The sequence below is a fragment of the Lissotriton helveticus genome, chromosome 8 (genome assembly GCF_964261635.1).
Source record: "Lissotriton helveticus chromosome 8, aLisHel1.1, whole genome shotgun sequence".
In the NCBI taxonomy this organism is placed as follows: Eukaryota; Metazoa; Chordata; class Amphibia; order Caudata; family Salamandridae; genus Lissotriton; species Lissotriton helveticus.
The window spans coordinates 1,666,978,928-1,667,005,253 of NC_136069.1; the positions used below are offsets into that span (position 1 = coordinate 1,666,978,928).

The window sequence follows — 26,326 nt, forward strand, 5'->3', positions numbered from 1 at the left end:
CCAGTTTGGTCTGCGTCACCGTCCGGTTATTGCGTCCAGACGCCATGATAATCGTCTAGGAGGCACCACTCGATGTCAGGGTGCGACCACTACTCCCCGCCGCCTGCAGTGGAATCGTCCACTCAGCCTGTCAGTTTTTGCGAGGGGCACCCCGTTTACAGGATTGTTCGGTTGGGCTCATTGCGCGTATCTCCACACAATGAAACTATCATGAGTTAGGCCAGCTCTGATAGTGAACCGGAGCCGGGTTCCCCAGTCGCCGTTACTCACGTTGCGCCTCCTGTGGATTAGGCCATTATGTGGGGGAAGCAGGGGTCCAGGCAATTCGGCAGGGCAACTCCCACTGCACAAGACGCCTTAATGATGATCAAGTGCAGCTACCTTCCACGCAGCGCTCTGGTGCCTTCATCGCCTATCATACTGGCTTTAAGAATTATCCAGACCTCAAAGGTCCCGCCACTAAAGAACAGCAGGGCCCCAGTATTCTTGCGGGGTCGAGTTGCTCAGTGGTGCCCAATTCAGGTACACAGGCTGCAACAGGGGTGGCTCGCAGGCCACAACGCGCACAAGTCCTTTCCAAGGCCCTCGACTGTCACCACGAGGTCCAAGAAAGCACGACAGTCTGTTAAGAAGCCTATGGAAACCACTGCAGACCAAGCCCTAGGGCCGCTGGGCCGCCCCGATCATGTGCGCACCAGCAATTGTGAGGTCTACACACGTATACGCAGCAGGGTCTGCAGGATCAGTTATTTTAACCCCAGCATCACTGGGGGCTAGGGGTTATTCACATCTATCCCCGTCTGCAGTGTGGTAGAATGCTGTTGCGTTGGCGGGCACTCAGCGCTGATAATTTCAATCTTCGCCGGGTCAGGCCGCGACCGCGGGCTCGCATAGTCTGCTCTCGACGCTCAGCATCCCTTCAGCCAGCCAGCCCTTCAGTGCTGGTCCGGTGCGTGGAGCGCGCCGGAGTCTGTCACCAATTCGCCCTAAACTCGGTGCGCAGCTTGTCGGCCACCACCGCACACCAAGGAGCAACTCGGGGCAAGAACCGGGCCAGCAGGCAACAAGTTATGCGGATATATTTGGGAGTGGCGTTCCAGAGCAGAGCTCCCAAGCGGCCATTCCCTTAAGCAGTTAGCCACGCCCACCAACTTCCGCCACATTCAAACACCTGGCCTGGACATGTTTAAGGATAGCTAACTACTGGCAGGTAGTGTGTGAAATTATTAGCGCCATTACCTCGGAACACATTACACCAGACCCCCTTACATGTTTACTGGGGTATGTCAGAGAGGTCCCGGATGCTAGCCGCAGACTGGTCGAAATGCCGTTGGTACTGGCCAGGCAAGTGGCGATCCACTGGGGCCGCAAGCCAGCACCGCTGACCAAAACCTGGCGTCGGCACGCTGTGCACTGCCAGACACACCTGACTGAATTTTGGAACTTGATTCCCCTTGCGAGCAGGCCGCATGATATCTGGGCTCCCTTGGTGATATACCTCTGCCAATAAGATGACACTAACAAAAGCCCTAATTCTCCTGGGATGGACTCCTAGCTCCTGCCACCCCAAGCTGCTGCGTAACTCTCTATAGAATCAGACCTATAATTCTTTTGGCTGTGCGAATCTATAACACAAGTTCATGACCACCTTACAGATGTTTGCGCACCTTGCTGAATGATAGGTCACCACATACCCTTTCGCGCCGTTGTTATGAATATATCCTGCTAAACCACCAATGCCAGAATGTACTAATTGAATGCCTATACTGTAACGTGCTTCGTTTTCAATAAAGTTTCTAAAGAAAAGAAAAAAAGAAAGCATCCATTTCCTGCTGAAGAGAAATGCCCTCTGACCTCACAACATGAGAAACCCTCTTCAGAGCCATCTATGAAGATTACAGTCTCTACAAAGCTTGTGTCGTCGACGGCACTGTCCTCTGGGTACCCGTCGACACATAATTCACCGCAGAGGCTGTCAACGAGCTCTTCCCCAGCTCCCGAGGCTGTTGGGGGGTAAAAGGAATCCCTTGGAGGTAGTGTATTGGTACCTATTTACAAGGTGAGGAATCTATGGTTAGAAGTGTGCATCAGAAGAATACGTTTATTTTCTTCGATAACACTCTTTATTGTGGATACTCTATCTAAACACAGGTTTCTCACTGACCCATCCTCCTACCTGTTCTATGAGATAGACTCCTTTGTTCCATACTAAAGAGATTACAATTGAAGATCTGCACTCTGGCACAATCTGATCACTAATGGCTAGGCATCAGACGGTGCAGACAAATATCAGAAAGAAACAGGTGTCACTATGCGGTAGTGACGGTTATATTGTGGCCCAGATATCACGTCCAGGCTGGGCAGACCCAGTGCGAAGCTGCATAACTCCACCTACTGGCTCATGAGAAAAAGTTTGGGAAAAATCTCCGGATCCAGTCTGGCACCCGGGAGAATTCACAAGGTGAGGAATGTGCGGTTAGATACAGTATCCACCAGAAAGAGCACTGCCGAAAGTAAGTATCTTTTTCTTACCTCTTTTTTTCAAGCCATTACAGCAGCCTATCACTGGGGCCCAAACAAGACTAAAAGGCTCCAAAGAGGATCACCGAGATCCAATATACTACTCAGCAATGTCAGAATTTACATATTGACCCATATGCTTGTCCAGGCTCTTCAAACAGCTTACATGAAGCGGGTAGCACATCATGATGTGCCTTGACTGGGAGCTTCAGTTTGCCAGTGGCACTCTATACCCAGCTCACACACCTCCGACCACATAACATGAGATCGTCAGTGCCTTCTATAGCGCACTGCACCTCTCCCCCAGCGACAGTGGGTGGGTGCCGTTACTGGTTACACATTCCCCGCACGGCTGCAGAGAGGATGGCATCCAGTCATAGGGGTCACAAATTGATAAAACTCTACCTTTCCTTGAAGGGCATTTTATTATCCTCCAACTAGGACAGTAGTACTCCAACTCCCAGAGGGTCATGGATGGGTAGGCAAACTGAGACCAAATCAAGAGTTTCCTGTAAGAGTGGCCATCTTGGGTCCTATGCGATTCCACCCTGCATGAAGGGGATTTAAGGGGCTTCTGACATAATTATCATAAGGCACAAGACAGAACCAATGGTTCTGTGGGACTCCTTAGTCTCTAATAATAAAGCACTTTCCTACCACATTCTTATCTAAACTCATTTTTTATTCTCAACATAGTCTGCAACTTTGTAACCTTTGAAGATGACTCCTCCAAGAAAGTCGGGATTCAAGCTGTGCAGTGACTGCGGGGACCAGATGTCTATGAAGATTGTGGTGTTTATCTTCTGATCATGACGTTGGGACATGCTCTTCATGCAAACAGATGAATCCAAAGGCCCTGAATGAGAGGGAGGCCAAGGTATTCATGGCCAAAGCCAAGAGACAGTAGAGGGGTAGAAGGAGATCTCGGACCCGGTCGAAGTCGCCGACACCTCATACTTTGCGATCCTCCAAGAAACATAAGAATTAGCGTTTCCATGGTTCTCGGTGTCACTCTTCGAAAGATGTGACTCCGAAGTCGGTGTCTCCAAGTCCTAGGCTACGTCGCATGGATAAAATATCTTAAACACCTTCTCTGTCTCCGGTACTGAGGATTATCACTCCTCCGACTCCAAGGAATGTTACTCCACTGGCGCCAAGGTCTGCGACTCCACCTCCGGTACCGGCGCCGAGATCTCTGGCACCACACCTGGAGCCGAATTTGGTGCCTCCACCTATTGCACCAGACGCTTTGTTCCGGAACTGTCAAATCCAGCATTCCTGACTCCGGGATTGGATCTGTCAAATTTTTCAAAGGCTATGTTTAGCATTTTCACAAGGGCTGCAAATCCATGTGGTGCGGCTGTCGGCCTCATGGGTCCACTTGCAAATTCTTTTTGAGGTTTTCCTCTTCATTTTCCACAGGCACCTTCCACGCCCTTTATGCCTGTGACTCCAGGGACATGGCCCTTTGGATGGTTCATCTCCGGCACTGTCTGGATCCAATCTGGCCCCGGCTCGACCTCAACTGACTTTAAACTCAGTTCCTTTGTATGCTCGCTGGTTCCAAAGTCACTGGCACTGTTCTGGCACTGCTGATACCGAGATTGAGATCTCCGAGAGAGGCTCAAAGGCTGGTGGAAGAAGACGAGAACCAAAAGGAGCATGAGGGAACTGAGAAAGGGGAAATTGTGGACCTTATCCTGGAGTCTGATGGATTACAAGTGGCAGCTCAGTAAATTGCAAGTAATCCAAAACACAGCAGCAAGGATTGTCCTGAATGTTCCAGCTAGGACTCCTTCCAGTCCCCTGCTGAAGAGACTCCACTGGCTTCCAGTGAGGAAGCGAGTCCAATTTAAGACTCTATGCACGATTCACAAGAGCATGATAGGGGAGGGCCCGAAGTACATGATTAAGATCTTTCAGCCCTACATCCCGGGGCGTTTTTTGCGCTCCAGTCATCAGCAGCTCCTGCAGATACCAAGAGTAAGAAAAACCAGACAAGGTGGCCGTGCATTAGCCTATGCCGGCCCAACACTCTGGAATTCCTTGCCCCCAGAACTCAGATCAATCTCCAGTCATCTGTGTTTCCGGAAGAATCTAAAGACGTACCTGTATCCCGATAAATAAATTACTACTCAGTTTCTGCACTCTTTATTAGTCATGCTCTCGTAACTAGCACAATCTCGTGGTACAGCAATAGCGCAGAGATACCCCTTCGGGAGTCTAGTCTGGCGCTTTATAAGAATATAAAATAAATAAATAAATAAGTGGTCTGGAAACCTCCCCTGAATGGGAATTAGCGTCACCTAAGGGTTTACCACCTCCTTAGGTGTCTTCTTGTCAGGTAGGTATTCATAAAACTGCAGATCCTTCAGAGTTACCACTTCCCACAGCTGAACTGAGATCTAATACTCTCATTCTTCAGGTTCCGCATCAGAACCATTGTTTCCTTTCAATGACGTTTTAACAGAGCGTGTCTTCTAAGTCTGGCAGAAGCCAATGTCCTCTCCCACAGTTTCCAGGACAGAGGCTAGAAGATACAAGGTGGCTCCTGGGGATCCAGCTTTTTTATCTTCCCATCTCTCACCAGAAGCCTAGTTGTCCAATCTTCTTGATCTTCTAAGCTATCAGCAGGGTCTTTTCCTACCACACCTCCTGATAGGGAATCAAAATGAATGTAGCAGTCAGCCAAAGAGGTTTTTTAATCAGGCAGTATGGCCTTGAAATCTACAAATGCCATGTGTCTTTTGGGATGTTACATTAAATCCCTCAGGGATTCAACTAAAGAGGTCATCCTGAAATTGACTACAGACGTCCAGGGGCATTTTACTGAGTGCTCAGGCTACTGCCCATCAAGTGATTCAATCTGGGCTGGACCCGGCAGACTCTGTGCTAGAGCAATGGGGTCTTCTGTAGCAACGAAAATGCATGCCTGGTTGAGGGGTTCAAGTTTTTCACCCGATGTTCAGGCTAAATTGCTGGACTTGCCTTCTGAAGAATCCCGCTTGTTCGGTGCTAAGTTGGTCTCTGCACTGCAACACTTTAAGAACAGCAAGGTCCTTAGGTCTTCAGACCCAGCACACAAACTATATACAGTTCCCCTGATTTTGGAGCTTTGCTAAGAATTTGTCCTTTCATGGCAGACAACAACCACAGCAGCAGACAAATCCTCTGTACAACTCCTACAGGGGAGGGGGCAGCAGTAATCTGCGGGGTTCTGCTTGGCAACAAGTCTCCTCCTCCTGCTCTTCTACCTCTCCGACCATTGCTGCAGGAAAACAGCCCTAGCTCTGCCATCTTAGAGCATGCTTGTCCTGTGGGGGGACAGATGGCCTATTTTCTACTTCATTGCAGACTTCTGGGTTGTGAGCATCATAGAAAATGGATATGCCCTACCCTTCCGGGATTTTCCCCCTCCACAAAAAGATGCAAGCAAGATAGTTCCAGGGCAGGAAAGCTTTCAGGTGTGCTACTCGCTGTACTTCCTGAATTCCCAAAAAGATGGTTGCCTACTACCGATTCTCGACCTCAGGATTTTGAATTTTGCACCGCAAACAGGAGAATTTAAAAATGTTGACCCTGGCACAAGTTCTTCTAGTGCTGGAGAAGGAAGATTGGATGGTTGCATTTGATTTACAGGATGCGTATTTTCACATTTCGATACAGTGGGGTCTTACCATTACCAGTTTGGGGCCCTTCCATTCAGTCTTACTTACGCACCTTGGGTCTTCACAAAGATTATGGCGGTGGTGGCAGCCCTTCTAAGAAGGTTGGGATTCCTGTTTCCCTACCCGAATGACTGGCTGCTCAAAGTAAAGTAACCAGAGCTTGTGTTGCATCATTTGCAGGTAACAACACAGCTGTTGTTCAGATTGGGATTGTTGATAAATGTACCCAAATCTCACCTGGTGCCCTCTCAGCACACCCTGCTCATATGGGCCTCGACAGTACAGCGAGTTGTGACTTGCCACCTCCACAGAGGATTCAGGACATTCAGGCAATCATTCAACTATTTCAGAATGGAGTGTTTGTTCCAGTCCTGAAGGTGTTGCATTTGCTTGGTCTGTTTACTTCCTTCATTCTGTTGGTCAACCTTGCACATTGGCATATGATGGCCCTCCAGTGGTGCCTCCGCAAGCAGTGGCTTCAACACAAAGGCGACCTTGAGGAAATGGTCAGAATCGCCAGAGAAACTGCAGTGGATCTGCAATGGTGGTGTGTTCCAGGCAACCTGTCTCAAGGGAAGCCGTTTCACCCTCTTTCTCCGGTGACACAGTGATAGCGGATGCTTCCACTCTAGGGAGGGGAGCTCATCTGGGGGAAAAGGAGGTAAAAAGTCTTTGGTGTCCAGAGTAAATATTGTTTCACATCAATCTGTTGGAGTTGCGGGTGATACATTTGGCTCTCATGGCCTTCCTTCGATTCCCACTCAGACGGTTGACGTCTTAACACACAACACTACCGGGATGTAGTACAAACAGGGAGGGGTAGGGTTCTATCTTCTCTGCAGAGAGGCTCTGCAACTCAAGTCCTGTGCTCAGGACCATCAGATTTTGCGTAATCGCAAATCATCTGTCCGGAGTGCTGACAGTCTTACTTACCTTTGGTAATGCTTTTTCTTGTGGATACAGTATCTGCCTGTGGATTCCTCACTGACCCAGCCTCCTCCCCGTTGCTTGTCTGTTTATACCGAAAAGGAACTAATGAATGTATTCTGTGATTTTTTTGCTTGAATCATGAGGTTACTGAAATTTTGGAAATATCTATGATGTCGTATTTCCATATTTGTTTGTGTTTTGTATACTATGTATACTTGTGGAAGGTTATTAGTTCACCCATTTTGCCACAAAGGCACCGTAAAAATGGGTGGAACTGACATCAGCATGCCGATGAGGTCTTCTTATGGCTCCGATGACGTCACGCGCAGTCGTGTGCCAAGCTGTTCCATTGTGACGTCCTTGTCGAGGTGGGAGAGATGAGGAGAAAAGTTTCTGTGGAATGCTGCACATTGTGTTAATTCAGAAGGTGATGAATCCACTGGCAGATAATGTATCCTTAAGAAAAATCATTTCCGAAGGTAAGTAACTTGTTCGTGCTGTATATTTTATTTCACAATTTATCATAAGCCAGTCATGGGAATTGAAATAATGTCATAGGCTTTGTGTGAGTTTAGACATTAGACATGATTTGTTCTGCCTTTCAAATTAATCAGTTGCCTTTTTGTTTTTAAGGCTTAGCCTATGATGAAGATGTATGCTCCGCTCAAGGGGTGGATCCAGCTAAGTCAAAGTGCCCTTACAATGATGGAGCAGGCAAACCAATCTTCCCAGAATGGCTGACAATTATTCTGCAATGTTTATACCTATTTTTTGCTAATATTCTTCTTCTGAATCTCCTTATTGCAATTTTCAGGTGAACATGCAATTGGTTTTTCACACCCTTCTTTTATTTATATGTTTGAGACTGTTCTATTTGTCTTTATTTTTCATTATTAACCTATTACTTTCCTGTATCTCTGTTGTGTACCTATGCGTTTTCCTACATCAGTTTGCTCGCTATATTGGATGCTTTGTGTTTTGTTAACCAATTGAAATATATGATATAGTTTCAGTATAATGCAGTCATATGGTGGACCAAGAAGATTTGCTTTAGAAACAAAATGAAGCAATAAAGTTGGTATTTACTCAGAAGATAGAAAATGTTTTTATTTGTTAGGGTGCCATAACTTTTAAAAACTTTAAAAAAGATTCAAAGTTACAACTTGAGTGCATGGCTTATATTCGAGCACACTGTTCCTGATTACAGGTCATTTCTTCACCTGGAGACAGCGTTCCATTTGAGAATAACAAGTCAAACATGTTTCAGATCCAGCAACATCCCATTCTTGTGGCTATTTCCTAGTTCATCCTAACTCCAGGAATTCCTGATGACCAAGACACCAGGGCAGGGAGGATGCGAGGGGGGAGGTTGGGAGTGGCCTGTCAGGGTTTCTTTTGGAGTTGAAAAGACCAGATTGTATGAAAAGGGCATGTCCTGCCTTTCTAGAGTATAATGCACATTTTAAAACAAACAAACTTAAATGAACTAGAGGTGGTGCAGTAATTGCAGCAAATGTTGGTAGTATAGGAGATAACATGCTTGGTATTCCTGCCCCTGTCCTGATAGCTCAGAGAAAGTTTGCCTGTTTTTTAGTAGATGGGCGTCATTACAAATGCATCAGATGAGGCTAATTTAGTAGCCTAAGTCAGTAGGTATGAACATTGGTAACATCTGAACTGGGAGTCTAGAGATGCCATAGATCCTTAAAGGAAACCTTTCGAGAGTGGATGCTCTGAATACAAAATCAGCGGTTCGCACATGCTGAGATTTTTTAATACACTGGGTGAATGAAGTAAGTCCCCAACCGAGAGAGCTGTATTAATACATACCAAGTTAGGCACCACTTTTATGTCTGCAGAAAGAGTACATTGTAAGAAAGGAGCCATCATCACCGTATTTAGCCAGACTGCAGGTAGACAAGTGCTGTTGGCCAGTTGCATTTATACACACCGTGCGCAGCATAGGTGCCAAGGAAGGGACTGACTGATGAAACCAGCTGTAGTCTCTGAGGGCATACAATGGCTGAAACCAGCTCTTTGTGTCTGAGGACATGCAATGGCTGAAACCAGATGTAGTGTCTGAGGACATGCAATGGCTGAAACCAGATGTAGTATCTAAGGACTTGCAATTACTGAGACCAGCTGTAGTGTCTGAGGATATGCAATGGCTGAGACCAGCTGTAGTGTCTGAGGACATGCAATGGCTGAGACCAGCTATAGTCTCTGAGGGCAGCAATGGCTGAAACCAGATGTAGTGTCTAAGGACTTGCAATTGCTGATACCAGCTGTAGTGTCTGAGGATATGCAATGGCTGAGACCAACTGTAGTGTCTGAGGACATGCAATGGCTGAGACCAGCTGTAGTGTCTGAGGACATGCAATGCCTGAAACCATCTGTGGTGTCTGAGGACATGCAATGGCTGAAACCAGCTGTTGTGTCTGAGGACATGCAATGGCTGCAAGCAGCTGTAGTGTCTAAGGACTTGCAATGGCTGACACCAGCTGTAGTGTCTGAGGACATGCAATAGCTGAGACCAGCTGTAGTGTCTGACCACATGCAATGGCTAAGACCAGCTGTAGTGTCTGAAAGCATGCTATGGCTGAAAGCAGCTGCAGTGTCTGAGAACATGCTGCAATGGCTGAGACCAGCTGTAGTGTCTGAGGACATGCAATGGCTGAGACCAGCTACCAGCTGCAGCGTCTGAGGACATGCAATGGCTGAGACCAGCTGTAGTGTCTGAGGACATGTAATGGATGAAACCAGCTGTAGTGTCTGAGGGCATGCAATGGCTGAGACCAGCTGTAGTGTCTGAGGACATGTAATGGATGAAACCAGCTGTAGTGTCTGAGGGCATGCAATAGCTGAAACCAGCTGTAGTGTCTAAGACCATGCAGTGGCTGAAACCATCTGTAGTGTCTGGGGGTATGGTATGCTGAGCCCAGTTTAGTGCGCGTTTAGACAACATACACTGCTGGATTGGTTTCCAGACTGATTGCAGACACCCTCACTGGGTATGTCCTACTATAAACCCTTCTTACCAAAGAGAGAATACTCTTGACAACTATCGAACATGACAACTCTGTCCCATCAGGGATCGTGAAAGCAGTTCAGTACTTTTCGCTTACTTACTCATGCTTGCTTTTGTCTCAGAGTAATGCACAGATTAAACAGTGGGGACATTTTTCAATAAGCATTTATTGAACCAGCGTCATTCTACTGTAAAATAGGTGTGCTAAAGCAATCATAAGACAGAAACGGATATAAATGATTATAAGCACCAATAGAGTAAAAGGATGATAGATTCCTACCATTGTGCTAGAACAATGAATACAGGCAAGTATATAAAATACATGACAGTAATAAATACGTACTCCTACGATACAACTCTATCAAGATCTACCTACGTGTACCCAACATGTATGTAGGTGTAGAACCAAGAATCCCCCTAGGATAAAGCCAACCCCATTACCTGACGTGAGAGACCGTAGAACCCCATCTTGGTCTTGAGATGAACACCCTGCCAGGGATGTCAGACCACCGCTGGCTGAAGTGTCTGCGTGCAGGAACCTCGGCGTCTTGCGTCAGTGTGTCAGCATGGAAGTTTTCTTCTCCCCTCCCTGCCTCAGCAAAGATATGCTGTTTATATACCCAGAGTTGTACCCTCAGGGGATCTACCTTGCTGTGTGATTTCGGACTAGGATGACAGAAGGAATGACACTTATAGATAGTTATTATGCAGGAGATGGTACTCCTGCTGAGATTCCAAGAATCCTCATGCATAATGAATGAGGCTAGTTTTCGGGGAAAAAACAGCTTCTTTAAGCAGTACAGTAACTAGGTAAAAGGTCAGGACCAAGAACCGTTATGTAGTGTAATGGCATGGGAAATATAGGTGAAATGTCTAGTTACTACCTGAGCCTTTATCGGTGTACCTGTATGAAACATAACAATGCAATGACTGAAACCAGCTGTAGTGTCTGAGGGCAATCTATGGCTGAGACCAGCTATGGTGTCTGAGGACATGCAATGGCAGAAACCAGCTGTAATGTCTAAGGACATGCAATGGCTGAAGACAGCTGTAGTGTCTGAGGACATGCAATGCCTGAAACAGCTGTAGTGTCTGAGGCCATGCTATGGATGAGACCAGCTGTGGTGTCTGAGCACATGCAATGGTTGAAACCAGCCGTAGTGTCTAGGACCTGCAATTGCTGAAACCAGCTGTAGTTTCAATGGGCATGCCATGGCTGAACCAGCTGTAGTGTCTGAGGACATGCAATGACTGAAACCATCTGTAGTGCCTGAGGACATGCAATGGCTGAAACCAGCTGTACTGTCTGAGTATATGCAATGGCTGAAACCAGCTGTAGTGTCTGGGGGCATGCAATGGCTAAAACCAGCTATAGTATCTGAGGACATGCAATGGCTGAAAACAGCTGAAGTGTCTGCGGACATGCAATGGTGGGTGTGGAGCAGCAGCTTAGTGCCTGCACCCCTGATTCCATCACCAGGTTCTCAGGTCCATGGTTAGAGTTTTGAAAATTCACTGGGCAGTAGTCATGTGCAAACCTGCTCCCCATTTTCTCATTCTGATTGAGCATGTATGTAGTAGTATGCAGTAGACAGAATACTAGATGCTCTTTTATCTTGGGTGACCCCAGACCCAGTGACTAGACCATCACATGAATAACAGCTGGTTATATATGATTAAAAGTGGTGGGATGCAAGGCTTTTAACCTGCCCCTCACTTCTGGGGGACTGGCTGAGATTGATGCTAGCCGTGGACCACAGCAGCTCTCTGAGTAGTCTGCTGAGTACCCCCCTCCTTGGCCTGTGGAAAAGCTTGTAACTGTAGCCAAGAGGGGAAGTTTGCCTCCCACATTCATACATGAGATTCAAATATGGGATGTGTATGCACTATCTAAAGTCCAAGAACCAATTTGTTTTTGGTTCCTTTTAACATTTTGTCTTCTGGCTCCAGTATAGACACAGACTTTGTATAAGGCTATCTCAACATGTAGTGATGAGATTGGCTTCAAGTAAGAATACCCATGACATGAGCACAATCAGTGTGGAGCACTGCACATGTCTTTCATCTGGCTTCCTTTAATGGGGTGCACAATAAGAAGACAACAGGACCAGGCCTTGCCCAGAAACTTCACTTCCTCTAACATCTGAATCTTTCTACTGACTCACCCTCACTTCCTCCACATAAACCAAGTGGCAGTGCTCAGAAGATGAATTAGCTAACTCCTACTAAAAAGATTAAATAGCATTTTTAAAAGCTGTTGTGTCTCCATTCCTTAATATTTCAGTGTTTAGTGAAACATTCTCCAGCTCAGGAATGCAGGAAGTACCATTATACTGTCTGGGAGGTTGTAGCACAGCCTCCATTTGTGCCATGTCAATCCAGGGGCTATCCAGAATTCATCCTATTGGCTTTAAGCATTCATGCTATAATGTGCTGCAGAGCTTCCGTATAATAATGATGCTTGTTATATGCAAGGAAGGGCTGAATACCTATAAACACAATTGCATTTAATGTTAAGGGATGCATGTAATAGGCATATAGGTTAGAAAATCAGACCGACTGAATCTTAATGCTAACAAATTATCTGTAATCGCCAAGTTTTCAGTTTAGAAAATCCACGCTTTCTGACACTGTTCATCTGAACAGGACAAAGAAGGAACACTTTCAATTTCCTTGGAACACGCATTGTTAGCACAGCTTCAAGGAAAGAGGGCTTCTGTCTTGGAAGGAAGACGAAAAAAGTAGCATTCGCTTCCATAAGCTTCTTCAAAGGGCCATTATTTTCACATTTTTGCAACTAAGGTGAAACCAAATGGACATTTTTGGACAGTGGATTATATAGGGTAATGGCGCTCCTGGGAAATACACAGTGGGTGTTTGCTAGTGAAAAATTAGGATTGCGGTGCACAAAGCTAGGGAGAGCTACCCTCCTCCCCAATGTGTTGATAACCATTGATAAATTAAGGCAGCAATCCCTTGCATACGCCAACAGTGTATGTTATATATATCATTAACAGTAACAAAAAACACACTTGTTTAATCTTAAAATCCTTTGCCAACACGTGTTTCGTCGCGCTAAATGGTTGTGCGAGCAACTTCTTCAGGGCTAAGAAACAAACAAGCGCATAAAAGTTGGAAGTAAAAGATTTCCATCACTTTAGATATGATTTCAGGAGACCTCAGCGCCTTAACCACTTGATTGGACCTTTTGCTGCCCGGCTTCCCGACAGAACTGCTTTCCTGGTGGTCTCGCGCTGCTGAGCGCATTGTTATCTCGTCTGTTGGTCCCCCCCGCCGCCGCTCACCACATCAATTGCAGCCGCTGAGCGGGGGGACTACAGCCCCCACAACCACTGGCGCGACAGCCCCGCCCACCTACCTGCACTTCCACGCCTGGAGGCAAACATAACACCGGTGCTCCCTCGAAGGAGCGGGAGACCTCAACACCGTAACCACTTGTTTGGACCTCTGTTTTTTGCTGCCCGGCTTCCCGACAGAACTGCTTTCCTGGGGTCTCGTGCTGCTGAGCGCATTGTTATCTCGTCCGTTGGTCCCCCCCGCCGCCGCTCACCACATCAATTGCGGCCGCCGAGCGGGGGGACTACAGCCCCCACAACCACCGGCGCGACAGCCCTGCCCACCTACCTGCACTTCCGCGCCTGGAGGCGCACATAACACCGGTGCTCCCTCGAAGGAGCGGGAGACCTCAACGCCGTAACCACTTGGTTTTTTGCTGCCCGACTTCCCCACAGAACTGCTTTCCTGGGGGTCTTGCGCTGCTGAGCGCATTGTTATCTCGTCTGTTGGTCCCCCCCGCCGCGGGGGGACTACAGCCCCCACAACCACCGGCACGACAGCCCTGCCCACCTACCTGCACTTCCGCGCCTGGAGGCGCACATAAGACCGGTGCTAACTCCGTGTCGCGGGACGCGCGCGGGCGGCGCCGGACTAAGCCTGGGCAAAGGGCGGGCCGTCTGTGGCCGTCCGTGGCTGGTCGAGGCTGGGCTGGGCTACCCCTCTTGGCTTACCACCCTGGAACATCTGGACTTACTAGTAAGATATTACATCTTACATTCACCATCAATAATAATTGTTATTCTGCTTGTATATTATCTCGAGATACTTAGTTGAAGTCACATCATACATTATGACCACACTACCTAGTTTGGGTAGAAAATCTCTGGTGGGTGGGTCTGTCAGAGGAACACTAGACCAGTTCACCACAAGGGCAGCCTCAGTACTAGAGCGCGAAATTGCATATACTGAGCGTCGCCTTTCCTCTGAACTGCAGAACAAACGCTCCTCCTTGGGTCATATTCAGACAGCAAGCACCCCACCTCACCATGGCTCTGGCACAGAGCATTCTAGCGATATTGGTATTCCCCTACAGCTTCAGGATCTGCCAGACTCGTCAGCAGGAAGTAGGTTACCAAGTCCGGCAGATATTAGTTGTGGTTCGCAAACTGAGATTTCGTCAGCCGAACAGATAATTGTAACAATAAATAGTTCACCTACAAAAAAGATGGCACCAACTAACACAATAGGTCTAGGATTTCCAATAAAAGGCCAGGGTAGGGGGAATAGACAAAAGGGTAGACGCCCAAATTCATCTAAATTAGTAATGAACTCCATAAATTCCAAAGGCCCTGTAGAAAGTAAAGTTGAACAAGGGAACCCGTGCACACATCCACACTGTTCACAAGATCTGATGAGAAACCTAGAGAAACTGGTCAGATCCCTGGTATTACCTCTTGTTGAGAGGGTAAAGAGGTTGGCGGTGCAATTAGGGTCCCTTCAAGAAGCAAGTTCGGCAAACTTAGATCTACTTAAATCATTAGCAAATAGAGACATTTAGTCTTCTGTCGTACCAGCGTCAGAGCCGGTAAAACTAAACTCCGTGAAAAAAGTTGGCCCATTGCCCACTGATAGAAACAACACTCCAACTATCCCAATCCTGAGCACAGCCTCTGACCCTGAGAAAAGTGTATCAGCCGTAGATAGAGGGTTAGTAAGTAATCATGGCCGTAAGCAGGGAAACTCTGTAAATAGACCCCATATGGTTCAAAACTTACTAGGACAAGATCAGCATATCGATCTCCCTCCGGAGGCGGAGCCTTACGTCATAGTACTTACAGGCGTGCCAGAGCTGCCACTGGGGAAATATGACGGCCACCAGGACCTTAAGAATAAGGTAGTTTATTGGCTAAGTAAAAACAGGCCTTTACCACCCAATCTCGATGGAGAGATATATCACGTCAGAAGATTGGGGTGCGTAGGAAGAAGACCAAAGGACATTCAGGGGGATACCATCATAATTAACTTTAGGGATCGTATAGCAACTAACCACATCAGAGACTGGTTAACGGATTGCAATGTGGGTGGTATATCTACCAGGGATCTAAGTTACTTTTACCCACGTGCCTTGATAGGAAAATACTGTAGCCCACCTTACCAGAACAACCGGTGTTTGCAAGGCCCTAGCTTTAATGTGACAACCTTTAATAGATAGGCCCCTCTTACGGGACTGGAGGCAGTTGACTGACTCCCAGCTGGGGCAAAAGAGATGGGGAAAGATCATGTCCTACCTATACACAGTATTAATCCAGCAATAATTGAGGGAGAAGTTCCAACCGACTACTTGATGGAAAAGGGAGAGATTGACATTAATAATAGTAATATTCATCTAGGTCACCGGTTTTTGTCTTGGAATATAGCGGGGCTAAAGGATAAAGTGGACAACCCTGAATGGCAAGATATAGTAAATCAACATAGAATCTTGTCCTTCCAAGAAACCTGGACAGCTAAAGAGTTCAACTTAGAGGGATATCAAACCTTTAATACTCCGGCAACTGTAACTCAGCACGGAAGAAACAAAGGGGGTTTATGCACTTTTATTGCAACCACCTCAAAGTTAACAGTTTCTAAATTTATCACAGCAGATTGCTATCAGATCTTGTTAGTTAGCTGGCTAGGCCTGAGTAGTATGGCCATTGTAAACTTCTATAATAATGCTCAACCTTCTAAGTGGGAGGAAACTATAAAAAGGCTAAAAATGTATTGAGGGAGTTAGAAAAATCAAGGGATGGGGATTTGCCAATCTTATGGGTGGGAGATTTTAATTGCTCTCTCTGCATTTCCCACGTCACGGGTATATGCCCCCTGATGGGGAAAAGGGAGGATCCATTGACTCATTTTGTCCACTCTAAATTAGGGGATATGCTCAACTAATTGATATATGAATTCGATTTGCGTTTTATCAATGAAAGTTGTTCACCTGAGGAGCGGTTTATACCGACCTTCAATGGTAGAGGGGTTAACTCAACAATTGACTTTACTCTCCTATCATCCAGATATGGATCATGGGTTGCATCTTGGGAGACATTCGATGCCGCCCTGAGCGATCATTAACCAATCTCGTTTTGTCTAGAAATAGAGGGATTTCAAGTAACTAATAAAGTTACATACCATACTCCAATTAGCCTAGCAAGCACAAATGGTTATACTATAAAATGGGCAAAAGTGGATCCTAACTTGTTCACGCATAAATTAGTTAGTAAAATGTATGATCAACTACTAATTTGCCTTTCCTTAACAGAAGGTAACCGCCAAGTATTAGATGCTTTTGGAAAGATTACAAATGAAATAAAACAACAGCTGACTAGGCAACATAAAACCCAGAAAAACAAAACTAAGGGATGGTTTGATAAAAATTGTAGAAGGGCACACCAGAAATTGAAATCTGCCTTAGAGGGAGATCCTAAATCCATGGAGTCTGTAAGACTTTACCGGAGAGCCTATCGGGCAGCCATAGCTAGAAGAAAGAAAGAGTTAAAAGCAGAGATATGGCAGAACCTTCATGAGGCATGCCAAACAAACAACAATACAGCTTTTTGGAGAGCAGTGAATGCTCCGTTTCTAAAAGATAAAGAAACGGATTCCATTGATATGGCTATTCCTGGAGACGTTTGGGTCAAGTACTTTTCTAACTTATATAAAAACACATGCATACCCGTGGCAAACCATATTATTGATGACCAGGCGGGGTTACAGGTAGAGACAGATGGAGCAGAAACCTTCCCCCTGGGGGTTGTATTCGAACACGTCGAGGTCATAAAGGCAATTGAGGATAGTATCGCGGGGAAAGCACCGGGACCGGACGGTGTCCCTAAAGACCTGTATAAATCTGAATTATCTCTATGGTCCCCGTTGCTTACAAATGTCCTAAACTGTGCAAACTGCTCTGGCTTTATTACAACTTGGTCAGAAGCAGTGGTAATACCCATTTTTAAAAAGGGAGATAGGAAAACCCCTGCGTGTTATTGCCCAATCTCCCTCCTCGACGCCCTAATGAAGGTGGCGGGAAGGATAATTCTTAATAGGTTGCAGGAATGGGCAGAGGAAAAGGATATTATCACTCATTTACAATATGGCTTCCGCACCGCGAAGGGCACAATCGAACAGGGCTTAAATCTAGCACTGTTAACTGCTAAATATACAGAGGCTAAGAAAGAAAGTTTATTTATTACATTCGTGGATCTAAGCTCTGCGTTCGATTGAGTGGACCATTCCATGCTGTGGAAAACGTTAAATGACATGGGCATAGACCAACAGATTTTAACATTCATCAGGGAACTGTATAGGGATGCTGGGGCCAGATTACGCTATGGGATGGGGGTGGTGTGTTCAGATAAATTCAACATTAAAAGAGGTGTGAGGCAAGGCTGCATCTTAGCGCCTTTCCTCTTTACTCTTTACATCAACACGGTGGGACAACATCTCAAGGAGTTCCAGTGCGATTACCCTGCTGTGGGAGGGAAGCCCATCCCCATCCTTTTGTACTCCGATGACGCTGCTATTATGTCACGCACTGTCTTCGGCCTACAGAGGGCTGTAGCTGAATTCTCTGATTATATGGGTGCCCGTGGTTTAATAATAAACGTCTCAAAAACCTACAGCATGACATGTAGTACCCTGAAAACAACAAGTAAAGCTATCTATTTGGTAACAAACAAGATTGAAAACACCAGTAGTTTCTCATACTTGGGAGTTACCTTCGATAGTAGAGGGAGTTGGAAAGAGGCAGTGAGCACAAGAAAATTGGCCCTTAGCAGGGCAAACGGTGCTTTGATCAATTTTTCAAGAAAACTAGGTGGGAGACCAGTGCGGGAACTGATTCAGATTTATAAAGCGAAGTGCGTTCCCACTGGTACCTATGGGGCTGGTCTTTGGGGAATGACTAAAACGGAGCAGATACAACGTATCAAAAATAATTTTATTCGCTATTTACTGGCTACGCCCAAATCGATGCCAATTTATTTTAGCCACGCCGAAGTGGGGCTACCGTTCATCGAAGATATAATCAAATCTTCTCCAATTCTCCTATGGCACAAAATTTGGGTGACACCAGTAACATCGCTAAATAGAGAAGTGGTACGAGATTGCCTATCGCTAGATGGAGCCGTAAAGATCAAATGGCTCAACTATATTAAAGATATGTCATTGGAGCTGGGGCACAAAGAATTCTTTGACAACCCAACCTGTTTAGAAAAAATCCCAAAACGTACTTTTAAAAGATCTATCCTGGTACATCTAGATAAAAAAAGGTGGCACACTGAAAAAGGGAAGCAAACTGCCATGGCGAACCAGGAACTGATCTCTCATGTAGGGATACAACCCTATTTATTGCTAGATTCTGGCCCCTATTCAAGAATGCTGCTGACCAGGTTTCGGGTAGATACCTTCTTTCGCTTGGTGACATTTCCGACCTGTAACGATTGGTCCACACTTTTAGTGGGGTGCCTATGTGATGATTTATCCTTGCAAACTAACCTACATTGCATCATATTCTGTAAATTTTATATTACCCCCAGGAGAAGGTTTTTGATGCCAATCTTAAGGAAATGGGGCATAAGGGGGTGTAGAGCAGATCTTTCTAGGTTGAAACAATTGGAATCGGAATTTGTGATAAAATCAGTCTCCTCTTATCTTAGGATACTCATTGCTTTAAGGAAAACTATGTGATCTGGACATACCATGAATAGTAACTTGTATTTGTCTTGGACGTTTTTTCTTTCACCACTGTACTAAATCTAATTTTCAGGTAGCCTGTTATGTGGGAGAAAAACCGATTGTAGCAGCATATGAATTATTCTTTTTAACCATGAGATGAATTGTGATTGTAATTTTTAATATTTTTAACATTTTAATTGATTGTCATGATATGTGCTTTTATGATCTTTTTAACACATACATTTTTGAATTTTGAATTTGATTTCAGTTACCTTTTGTGACAGTATGTCTATTGCAAAGAGCGGCCCAAGTCTAATCCTCGAGCCCGAGGGAACCCATGCTGTTTTTCAGAACAGACTTGTGCATTTAAAATGATTGCTAATCCATACAGAATCGTCTGCACACTGCTCCTCTCATATCAGGAATTACCACTGAAACACTTATCAGGGAATCCCCAATGCATTCCTTTGGGAGGGCAGGCCAATCTTACCAAATGTACACAGAGACGCGCACGCACTTTCCACTGGACAGCAGTGCTACAGTGCCCAGAGGCCTAAAACCACCCACACCATGTCAGAAATAAGGCTAGGAGAAAGGCAAAAAGTTTAGGGATGACCCTGCAAAAAGGGCCAAGTCCAACACCCATTACCTCAGAATGAGAGAATATGGGACCCCGTCCTTGTCTTGAGTTGGACACCTCGTGAGGGATGTTAGACCACTGCGAGCTGGAGTGTCTGCCTGCAGGAACCGCAGCGTCTCTGGTCAGTGTGTCAGCCGGGAAGTCACAGTCACCTCTGTCTTTCTAAGCAAGACATGATGTATATATACCCATAGGTCTCCCATGGGTTCTACCTTGCTGTGTTACTGTGTTGCCTAGGGTGGTAGGGCCTGAACTTTATACAGAGATATTATATAGGAGATGGTAGTCCTGCTGTGCTTCAAAGAAACCTCATGCATAATGTATGAGATTCGAACTAGGGAAAACCCACGTTCTGAATGCAGTGTTGTATCTAGGTAAAAGGTTAGTGTCTAAGAACCATTATGTATGTAATGTAGGGAAGAATATAGGTGAAAGATTGCGATGTTACCTGTGCATAAGGTACCTATATTGAATATAACACCCACTCCTCTTCCGACTGGACGACATATGTAACTAATTACCGTACTACTAGCCTAACTAAAGATAGGTATGCTCAAAGTTCATAAAACATTTGTTTTGCTAAAATGTTTAAAACTTCTAAAAAATTAAAAAAAACTATAAAGTGTTAAAAGAAAATGTTTGCAAGCCATAGCTCTAAAAGTGTCTGTGGTTATAGTCCGAAACAGTATAAGCATTAGAAAGCAATGTATACCCAATAAATGAAAGGCATGTCAATTTTGTTTTGGAGTTCCAAATTTGAGGTTGTTTAAAAAAGGGCAAATTTCTTCCAGCACACGACGAGCCAAAAAAGGAGTCAATTGTTTGTGTCCTGGCTGGTAGAGACAACATTTGTGTTGCTTGCTTCTGTCGTAGACGGCCCTTGTAGCACCTCGCAGAGTACGTAAATTGAGCACAGATGGTGATCCACACTGTCCGCAGCTGAGTCTGAGGCAGCCTGTGCGTTGTCCAAAGCCTGAGTCTCAGTGGAGGAGCCAGTGTCCATACCAACAGGTGCAGTTACAGCCTGTGGTGGCTCAAGGAATGCCGCCATCAATATAGGAATACGCTGGGGACACTGCAGAACATGGGCCGTTATTGGGTCCAGTAGAGCATTCACGTCCGGTTGTGCACATGATGGGAGTGTTAAACATGCATTCTTTCCATGAAACAGGCATCGGAGGACAGATAAGATGCAGTCCATCCTGACTGGTCGAAATGACAGGAACCAAGATGTACTTAGTTCTCTTAGGTGAGGTGTGCCTAGATGCTGTACCATGTAGTCACGATATTTGCACTCCAGGAATGCTTTTTCCATCTTTTTGGTGACCAGGACGACCATTGCGTAGCAGGTGGAAAACAATCAGGATTCCTGCTATTAGAAACAGGATTAGCGGAAGTCCTCCAAATATGCTTCTGAATACAGAGTGTATGAAATTTGGTATAACTCCAAGTACCGTCTGAAAGATGCCTAGAAATCCAGAACCTAAAGTCTTAAATAGGTGGACAATGCCAGTCGTATCAGCCATGTTAAAGATACGATTTACCATTTCAATGAAATGTAAAGGGCAGTTGGTATGGATAAACGCCTGTATCTCTGCTGAAGACCATGCGATCTTGAGATCAAAAGTCTCTCGAGCGGAGGTTAAGGGCACTGATTTCTGTAAAAGCATGGTTTTTATTCTGCTTAGACTATCAAACCGTATTGAAGAAACATTCAGTGAAGGCCATAATGGCGCCCCCTGACTGTATGTGTCGGTGGAAACAATACTTACACACAACAAGTAACCATGGAGCTCACTTTTACCATATATGCGATGCCCGGGAGCTTTCCGCAGCAGCCTTGACTGTTCAGCATCAAGTAACTCCCATTTGAAAGTAGCCTGATGTCTTGAGTAATCACTGCAGCTCGGGCACTTCTCGGATGACAGGACAAGTTCGCTACAGAACCATTTGAAGCCCCTTGCAGCATTATATTCTGACATATGAGTGATCCATTTAAAGCGTTTTCACAGTTTGAACCACTTAGAAAACGTTCTCGATCCCCACTCCGGCATCAAAATCTGTATGGTAATTCCCATGGTTCCTTATTGTACTCCTTATCCATTTTTTCATATCTGCCTGCCTGTTTTTGTTCAAGGCAATACTGAAACTGAAAAGTAGTGACCGGTAGAGTTATGTGGCCATGGATTAGCCAATCAGTGGACGGTGATTTTCCAACTGTAAATGGTAATCTATCCAGTTTTTTGATGCACAGCATTGTATATTTTGCTCCTCTTTTTGCAACTTCAATCTGTTTATCTGTTATATTGTATTGAGAAAACAGAGACGTGTTGTTTATAAAACACCAAGGCACGGAGCCTGCCTAAAAAGGTTGTAGCTTCCAGCTTAATAACATGATAGAACTTAATTGAGATTGCCCGTGTTGTAATACGGCCAAATCTTGTTCTAGTATGTCTATCGCAGAACATACAATGTTACCCAAGGAATATATCCTGGAGGTCAATGCTGTTAACCCATTGTCTACTACTGCAAGAGATTTTTCTAGATTTATACGGTCTATTTCCCATAATCTCTCTGCGGCCTCTTGTTGGGATATTTTCCATATTTCATTGTAGGCAGCATGGATGGCAGCATATATGAAAAAATGTTGACGTGGTTTGCTGGGACCTAGTAAAAAATCCCTAAGATCCACATCCTGTGACAGTAAGGATAAGTGTTGTTTCACCTGTGTAAGTGTTGAGGTTTTTAGCCAATCAAGGCACACCTTCCCAACACTGTAGGATGTCAATACCCCTTGATGTTTTCTCTGTACATAACGTGGATCTGGCCTATGGGTAGCAAACCCTTCAGTTTTACCCATGAATCTTGCCTGACAACTATTGGTGTCTGTGGGCCAAATAAACCATATCTTCAATCTGGTTTCTGATCTATTGTATTGAATGATATCATCTAATGTAACCACTTTTTGGGATGTTTGGTTGCCCTCTGGCAGTGATGGTGCTGGCAGCGGAGGTGTGTTCAAGTCTTTGTTCCTGGCTAGTCCAAGGCAAGAAGTCTGTTGCACTGTCCCCTTCAAAGAATGATCTGTTGACGGATAAGTAATGCTCTAAAAAGGCTTCTGTTCCCTGAACTTGCCATTCGCTAGTACCCCAGACTGATTTTAAGTCTAAGGTGTCTTTCCATAAGTCATAACCCTGTTCAGACAACTAGGCAATAAAGGATGCAGAGTAAATCTGTTTAGTGTTTGTTAACATATTTTTATGTGCTGATGTTGGTGCAACCTTTTAGTAATATGAGGCTGGGTCACACCAACCCCTGAAAAATAGGGAAACTTTTGTGCAAAAGTTTTTTTACTGCCTTTTGGCGGTGTTGGACAATGTTCCCATTGACGGTATGTGAACATATTTATAGGATTAGCAGTTTATGCAAAAAGTGATGACCATAATGTTGAAAACAATGCATACTTTCTAATCTGATGTGCTTTCCAATGTTTCACTATTAGAAAATGCAGAAGATTTTTTTAAATCAGACAACATATTATTTACAGTTTCAAAGTCCCAAACATCGGAAAAAGTACTTGAGTTAATGATATCACTTAATGATATTTTAAATAAATGTGGAATTTTTGAAATGATGTTGGGCCAAATATATTGAAATCAACCTCATCCCAAACTATACCATCCGATATAGGAACGGCTGTAATGTTCTCTGATGACAAGTCTCTTTGTTCTCGACGAGATGATTGATGTGGTTTCAAAATTAAATTCACCTTTTGGGCTGTAGAGCTTTGTCGAAGATATTTTCCATTAACAAGCATGCTAAAAACTATTAGCAAGACTACCCAGAAAATAAAGAAAAGTATCCCTGTTATTACCTATAGTTCTACCCATGGTGATACCAGGTAAGTCTTTTTAAGAAAGTTCAGAAAGTCTTTAACTTGCTACTTGCGTGATTTTTTGGCTGGCATCGTTTCTGGTTCACTTGGATCCAAAGAAAACGTATCAAAGTTTATGAAGTAGCTAGAAGCAGTTCTATCAATAGTTGGTATTGCATAAGGATTTGTAGAAATCGTAGCTTATTCTTGTTGAGGCATGTTGATGTAGACATCTGTATTTGGTCGAATAACAATTTGTGTTTCATTTTGATTCTGAATTCGAATTTGAGGTTCAACAGGAACTAGGTCCATAACATTATTTTACTGTCCTTCATCCCGTACAGGGGACTCTTCGAACATGATGAGCCTTTCCGTTTGAACCTCTTGAATTGTAGCGAGAGGAGGGTGTCTGCTACTTTGGAGTCCATGTGGCCTGCTACTCAGTATCGGCCACATAGTGTGGTTTGATTAGGTCGATTGAGACAAATCTTTTCTCCTTTTTTCTAGAAAGATGCAGTAGAAGTACAGTTCTTGTTCCTTTCACTGCTAGGACCTGCTAGGACCTGTAAAGGCTTTCTGTAGGATGGCCCAAATTCCTTTTTGTCTGCTATTTTCTCTCTGACCAGAACCCCGACTTTTGGGATCCTCGTCAGCAGGGATAGGCCGTGTTCTGGGGTTGCCGGTGGCTGCCAAATATCTGCCAGGTTTAGTACCACTCAGGCGCGCAGGTGCGGGGTCCCAGGCTCGTCAGCCAACTGCTCGAGGGAGCTTTAACATTACAATTGGGGGTGGGGTCGCACACTACTCACACACCAGCGGTATCGCCCCTAAGGACTGTGGTCAATGTAGTTACGTGTTCCGCGATGCATCTTCTTTCGATTATCTGCTATCTTCGCTATCTTCGCCATCCCAAGACACGTGTTTCGGGGTATCACCCCTCGTCAGCAGGGATAGGCCGTGTTCTGGGGTTGCCGGTGGCTGCCAAATATCTGCCAGGTTTAGTACCACTCAGGCGCGCAGGTGCGGGGTCCCAGGCTCGTCAGCCAACTGCTCGAGGGAGCTTTAACATTACAATTGGGGGTGGAGTCGCACACTACTCACACACCAGCGGTATCGCCCCTTAGGACTGTGGTCAATGTAGTTACGTGTTCCGCGATGCATCTTCTTTCGATTATCTGCTATCTTCGCTACCTTCACCATTCCTGGACACGTGTTTCGGGGTATCACCTCTCGTCAGCAGGGATAGGCCGTGTTCTGGGGTTGCCGGTGGCTGCCAAATATCTGCCAGGTTTAGTACCACTCAGGCGCGCAGGTGCGGGGTCCCAGGCTCGTCAGCCAACTGCTCGAGGGAACTTTAACATTACAATTGGGGGTGGGGTCGCACACTACTCACACACCATTTATATTTGTTTGGAATCAATATAATAATTCTAATGTTATTTATCATTTATCTCTGTGTCCTGCATCTGTGGGGACCCCGTTCTTGCAGTGTGTTTATATAGACCAGTGATGATTAACACTTTGAGTATAACTGGTAGGCAGTTGGGGTTGCCCTGTTGGTCTTACCTTATCATAAAGGACATGACACTCTCTGCCCTTGATCCAAGAGACTGGATGGTAGCTTTGGACTTGCAAGACGCCTATTTCCGGATCCCCGTCCTGCCAGCCCACAGCTGTTACCTATGGTTCACTGTAGGCCACAAGCATTTTCAGTTTACCTCGCTCCCCTTTGACCTTCTGGTGTTCATGAAAGTGATGGTGGTGGTCGCAGGTCATTTTCGCAGATTAGGGGTTCCAGTCTTCCTCTATCTCGACGATTGGGCGTTGAAGGCGGGTTCGCCCCAGGCTGTCGTCTCCCACCTCCAGACTACGGTGGACCTCCTGCATTCGCTTGGGTTCACTATCAATGTGCCAAAGTCACACCTGATTCCCTCGTAGAAGCTCCTTTTCATCTGAGCAGTTCCGGATACAGCACAGTTTTAGGCTTATTCCCCCGAGCAACGAGTCCTGGATATTCGGCCAATGATGCCGATGTTTCAGCCTCTATCCCGGATTTTGGTGAGAATGACCCTGAGGCTGCTGGGCCTCATGGCCTCCTGCATCCTGCTGGTGGATCATGCCAGATGGCATCTGCGGGCTCTGTAGTGGGACCTGAAGTTCCAGTGGGTGCAGTATCAGGGAAATCTTTCCGATGTCGTCCAGATCACGTAGGGGACTACACATCAATTGCAGTGGTAGCTCGTGAACCAGGATTGGGTCAACGGCTGATCCCTCTCCCTTCTCCAACCAGAGTTCACAGTGGTGACAGCTGCATCACTCCTGGGATGGGGTGGTCACATGGAAGAGGTGGAAATCAGGGGTCTCTGGTCTCCGGCAGAGTACGGGTTCCACATCAACCTCTTGGGCGATCCATCTTGCACTGAAGGCATTCCTTCCTTCTGTCAAAGGAAGAGTAGTGCAGGTGTTCACGGACAACACCACTGCCATGTGGTACTGCAAAAAACAGGGAGGGGTGGGGTCGTAGACCCTATATCAAGAGGCTCTTCGACTTTGGGCATGGGTGGAACATCAGGGCATATCCCTCCTGGTTCAACACATGGCAGGTTACCTGAACGCCAGGTCGGACAAACTCAGTGGCCAGTGCATGATGGATCACG

The 26,326-nt window shown here is 45.6% G+C and overlaps 1 protein-coding gene across 5 annotated transcripts in view; it reads left to right on the top strand.

Moving 5' to 3' along the window:
- The window catches only part of LOC144773613 (transient receptor potential cation channel subfamily M member 2-like), a 1,994,366-nt gene that overhangs the window by 1,307,535 nt on the left and 660,505 nt on the right, over window positions 1-26,326 (top strand). For all 5 annotated transcript variants that reach the window (XR_013600026.1, XR_013600027.1, XM_078658754.1 and 2 more), the window contains one exon: window positions 7,752-7,932. Coding sequence is in view for 3 of the 5 variants with exons in the window: in XM_078658754.1 (XP_078514880.1) it covers window positions 7,752-7,932 (181 nt within the window). In the remaining 2 variants the exon portion in view is untranslated. The remainder of the gene's footprint in view (window positions 1-7,751; window positions 7,933-26,326) is intronic.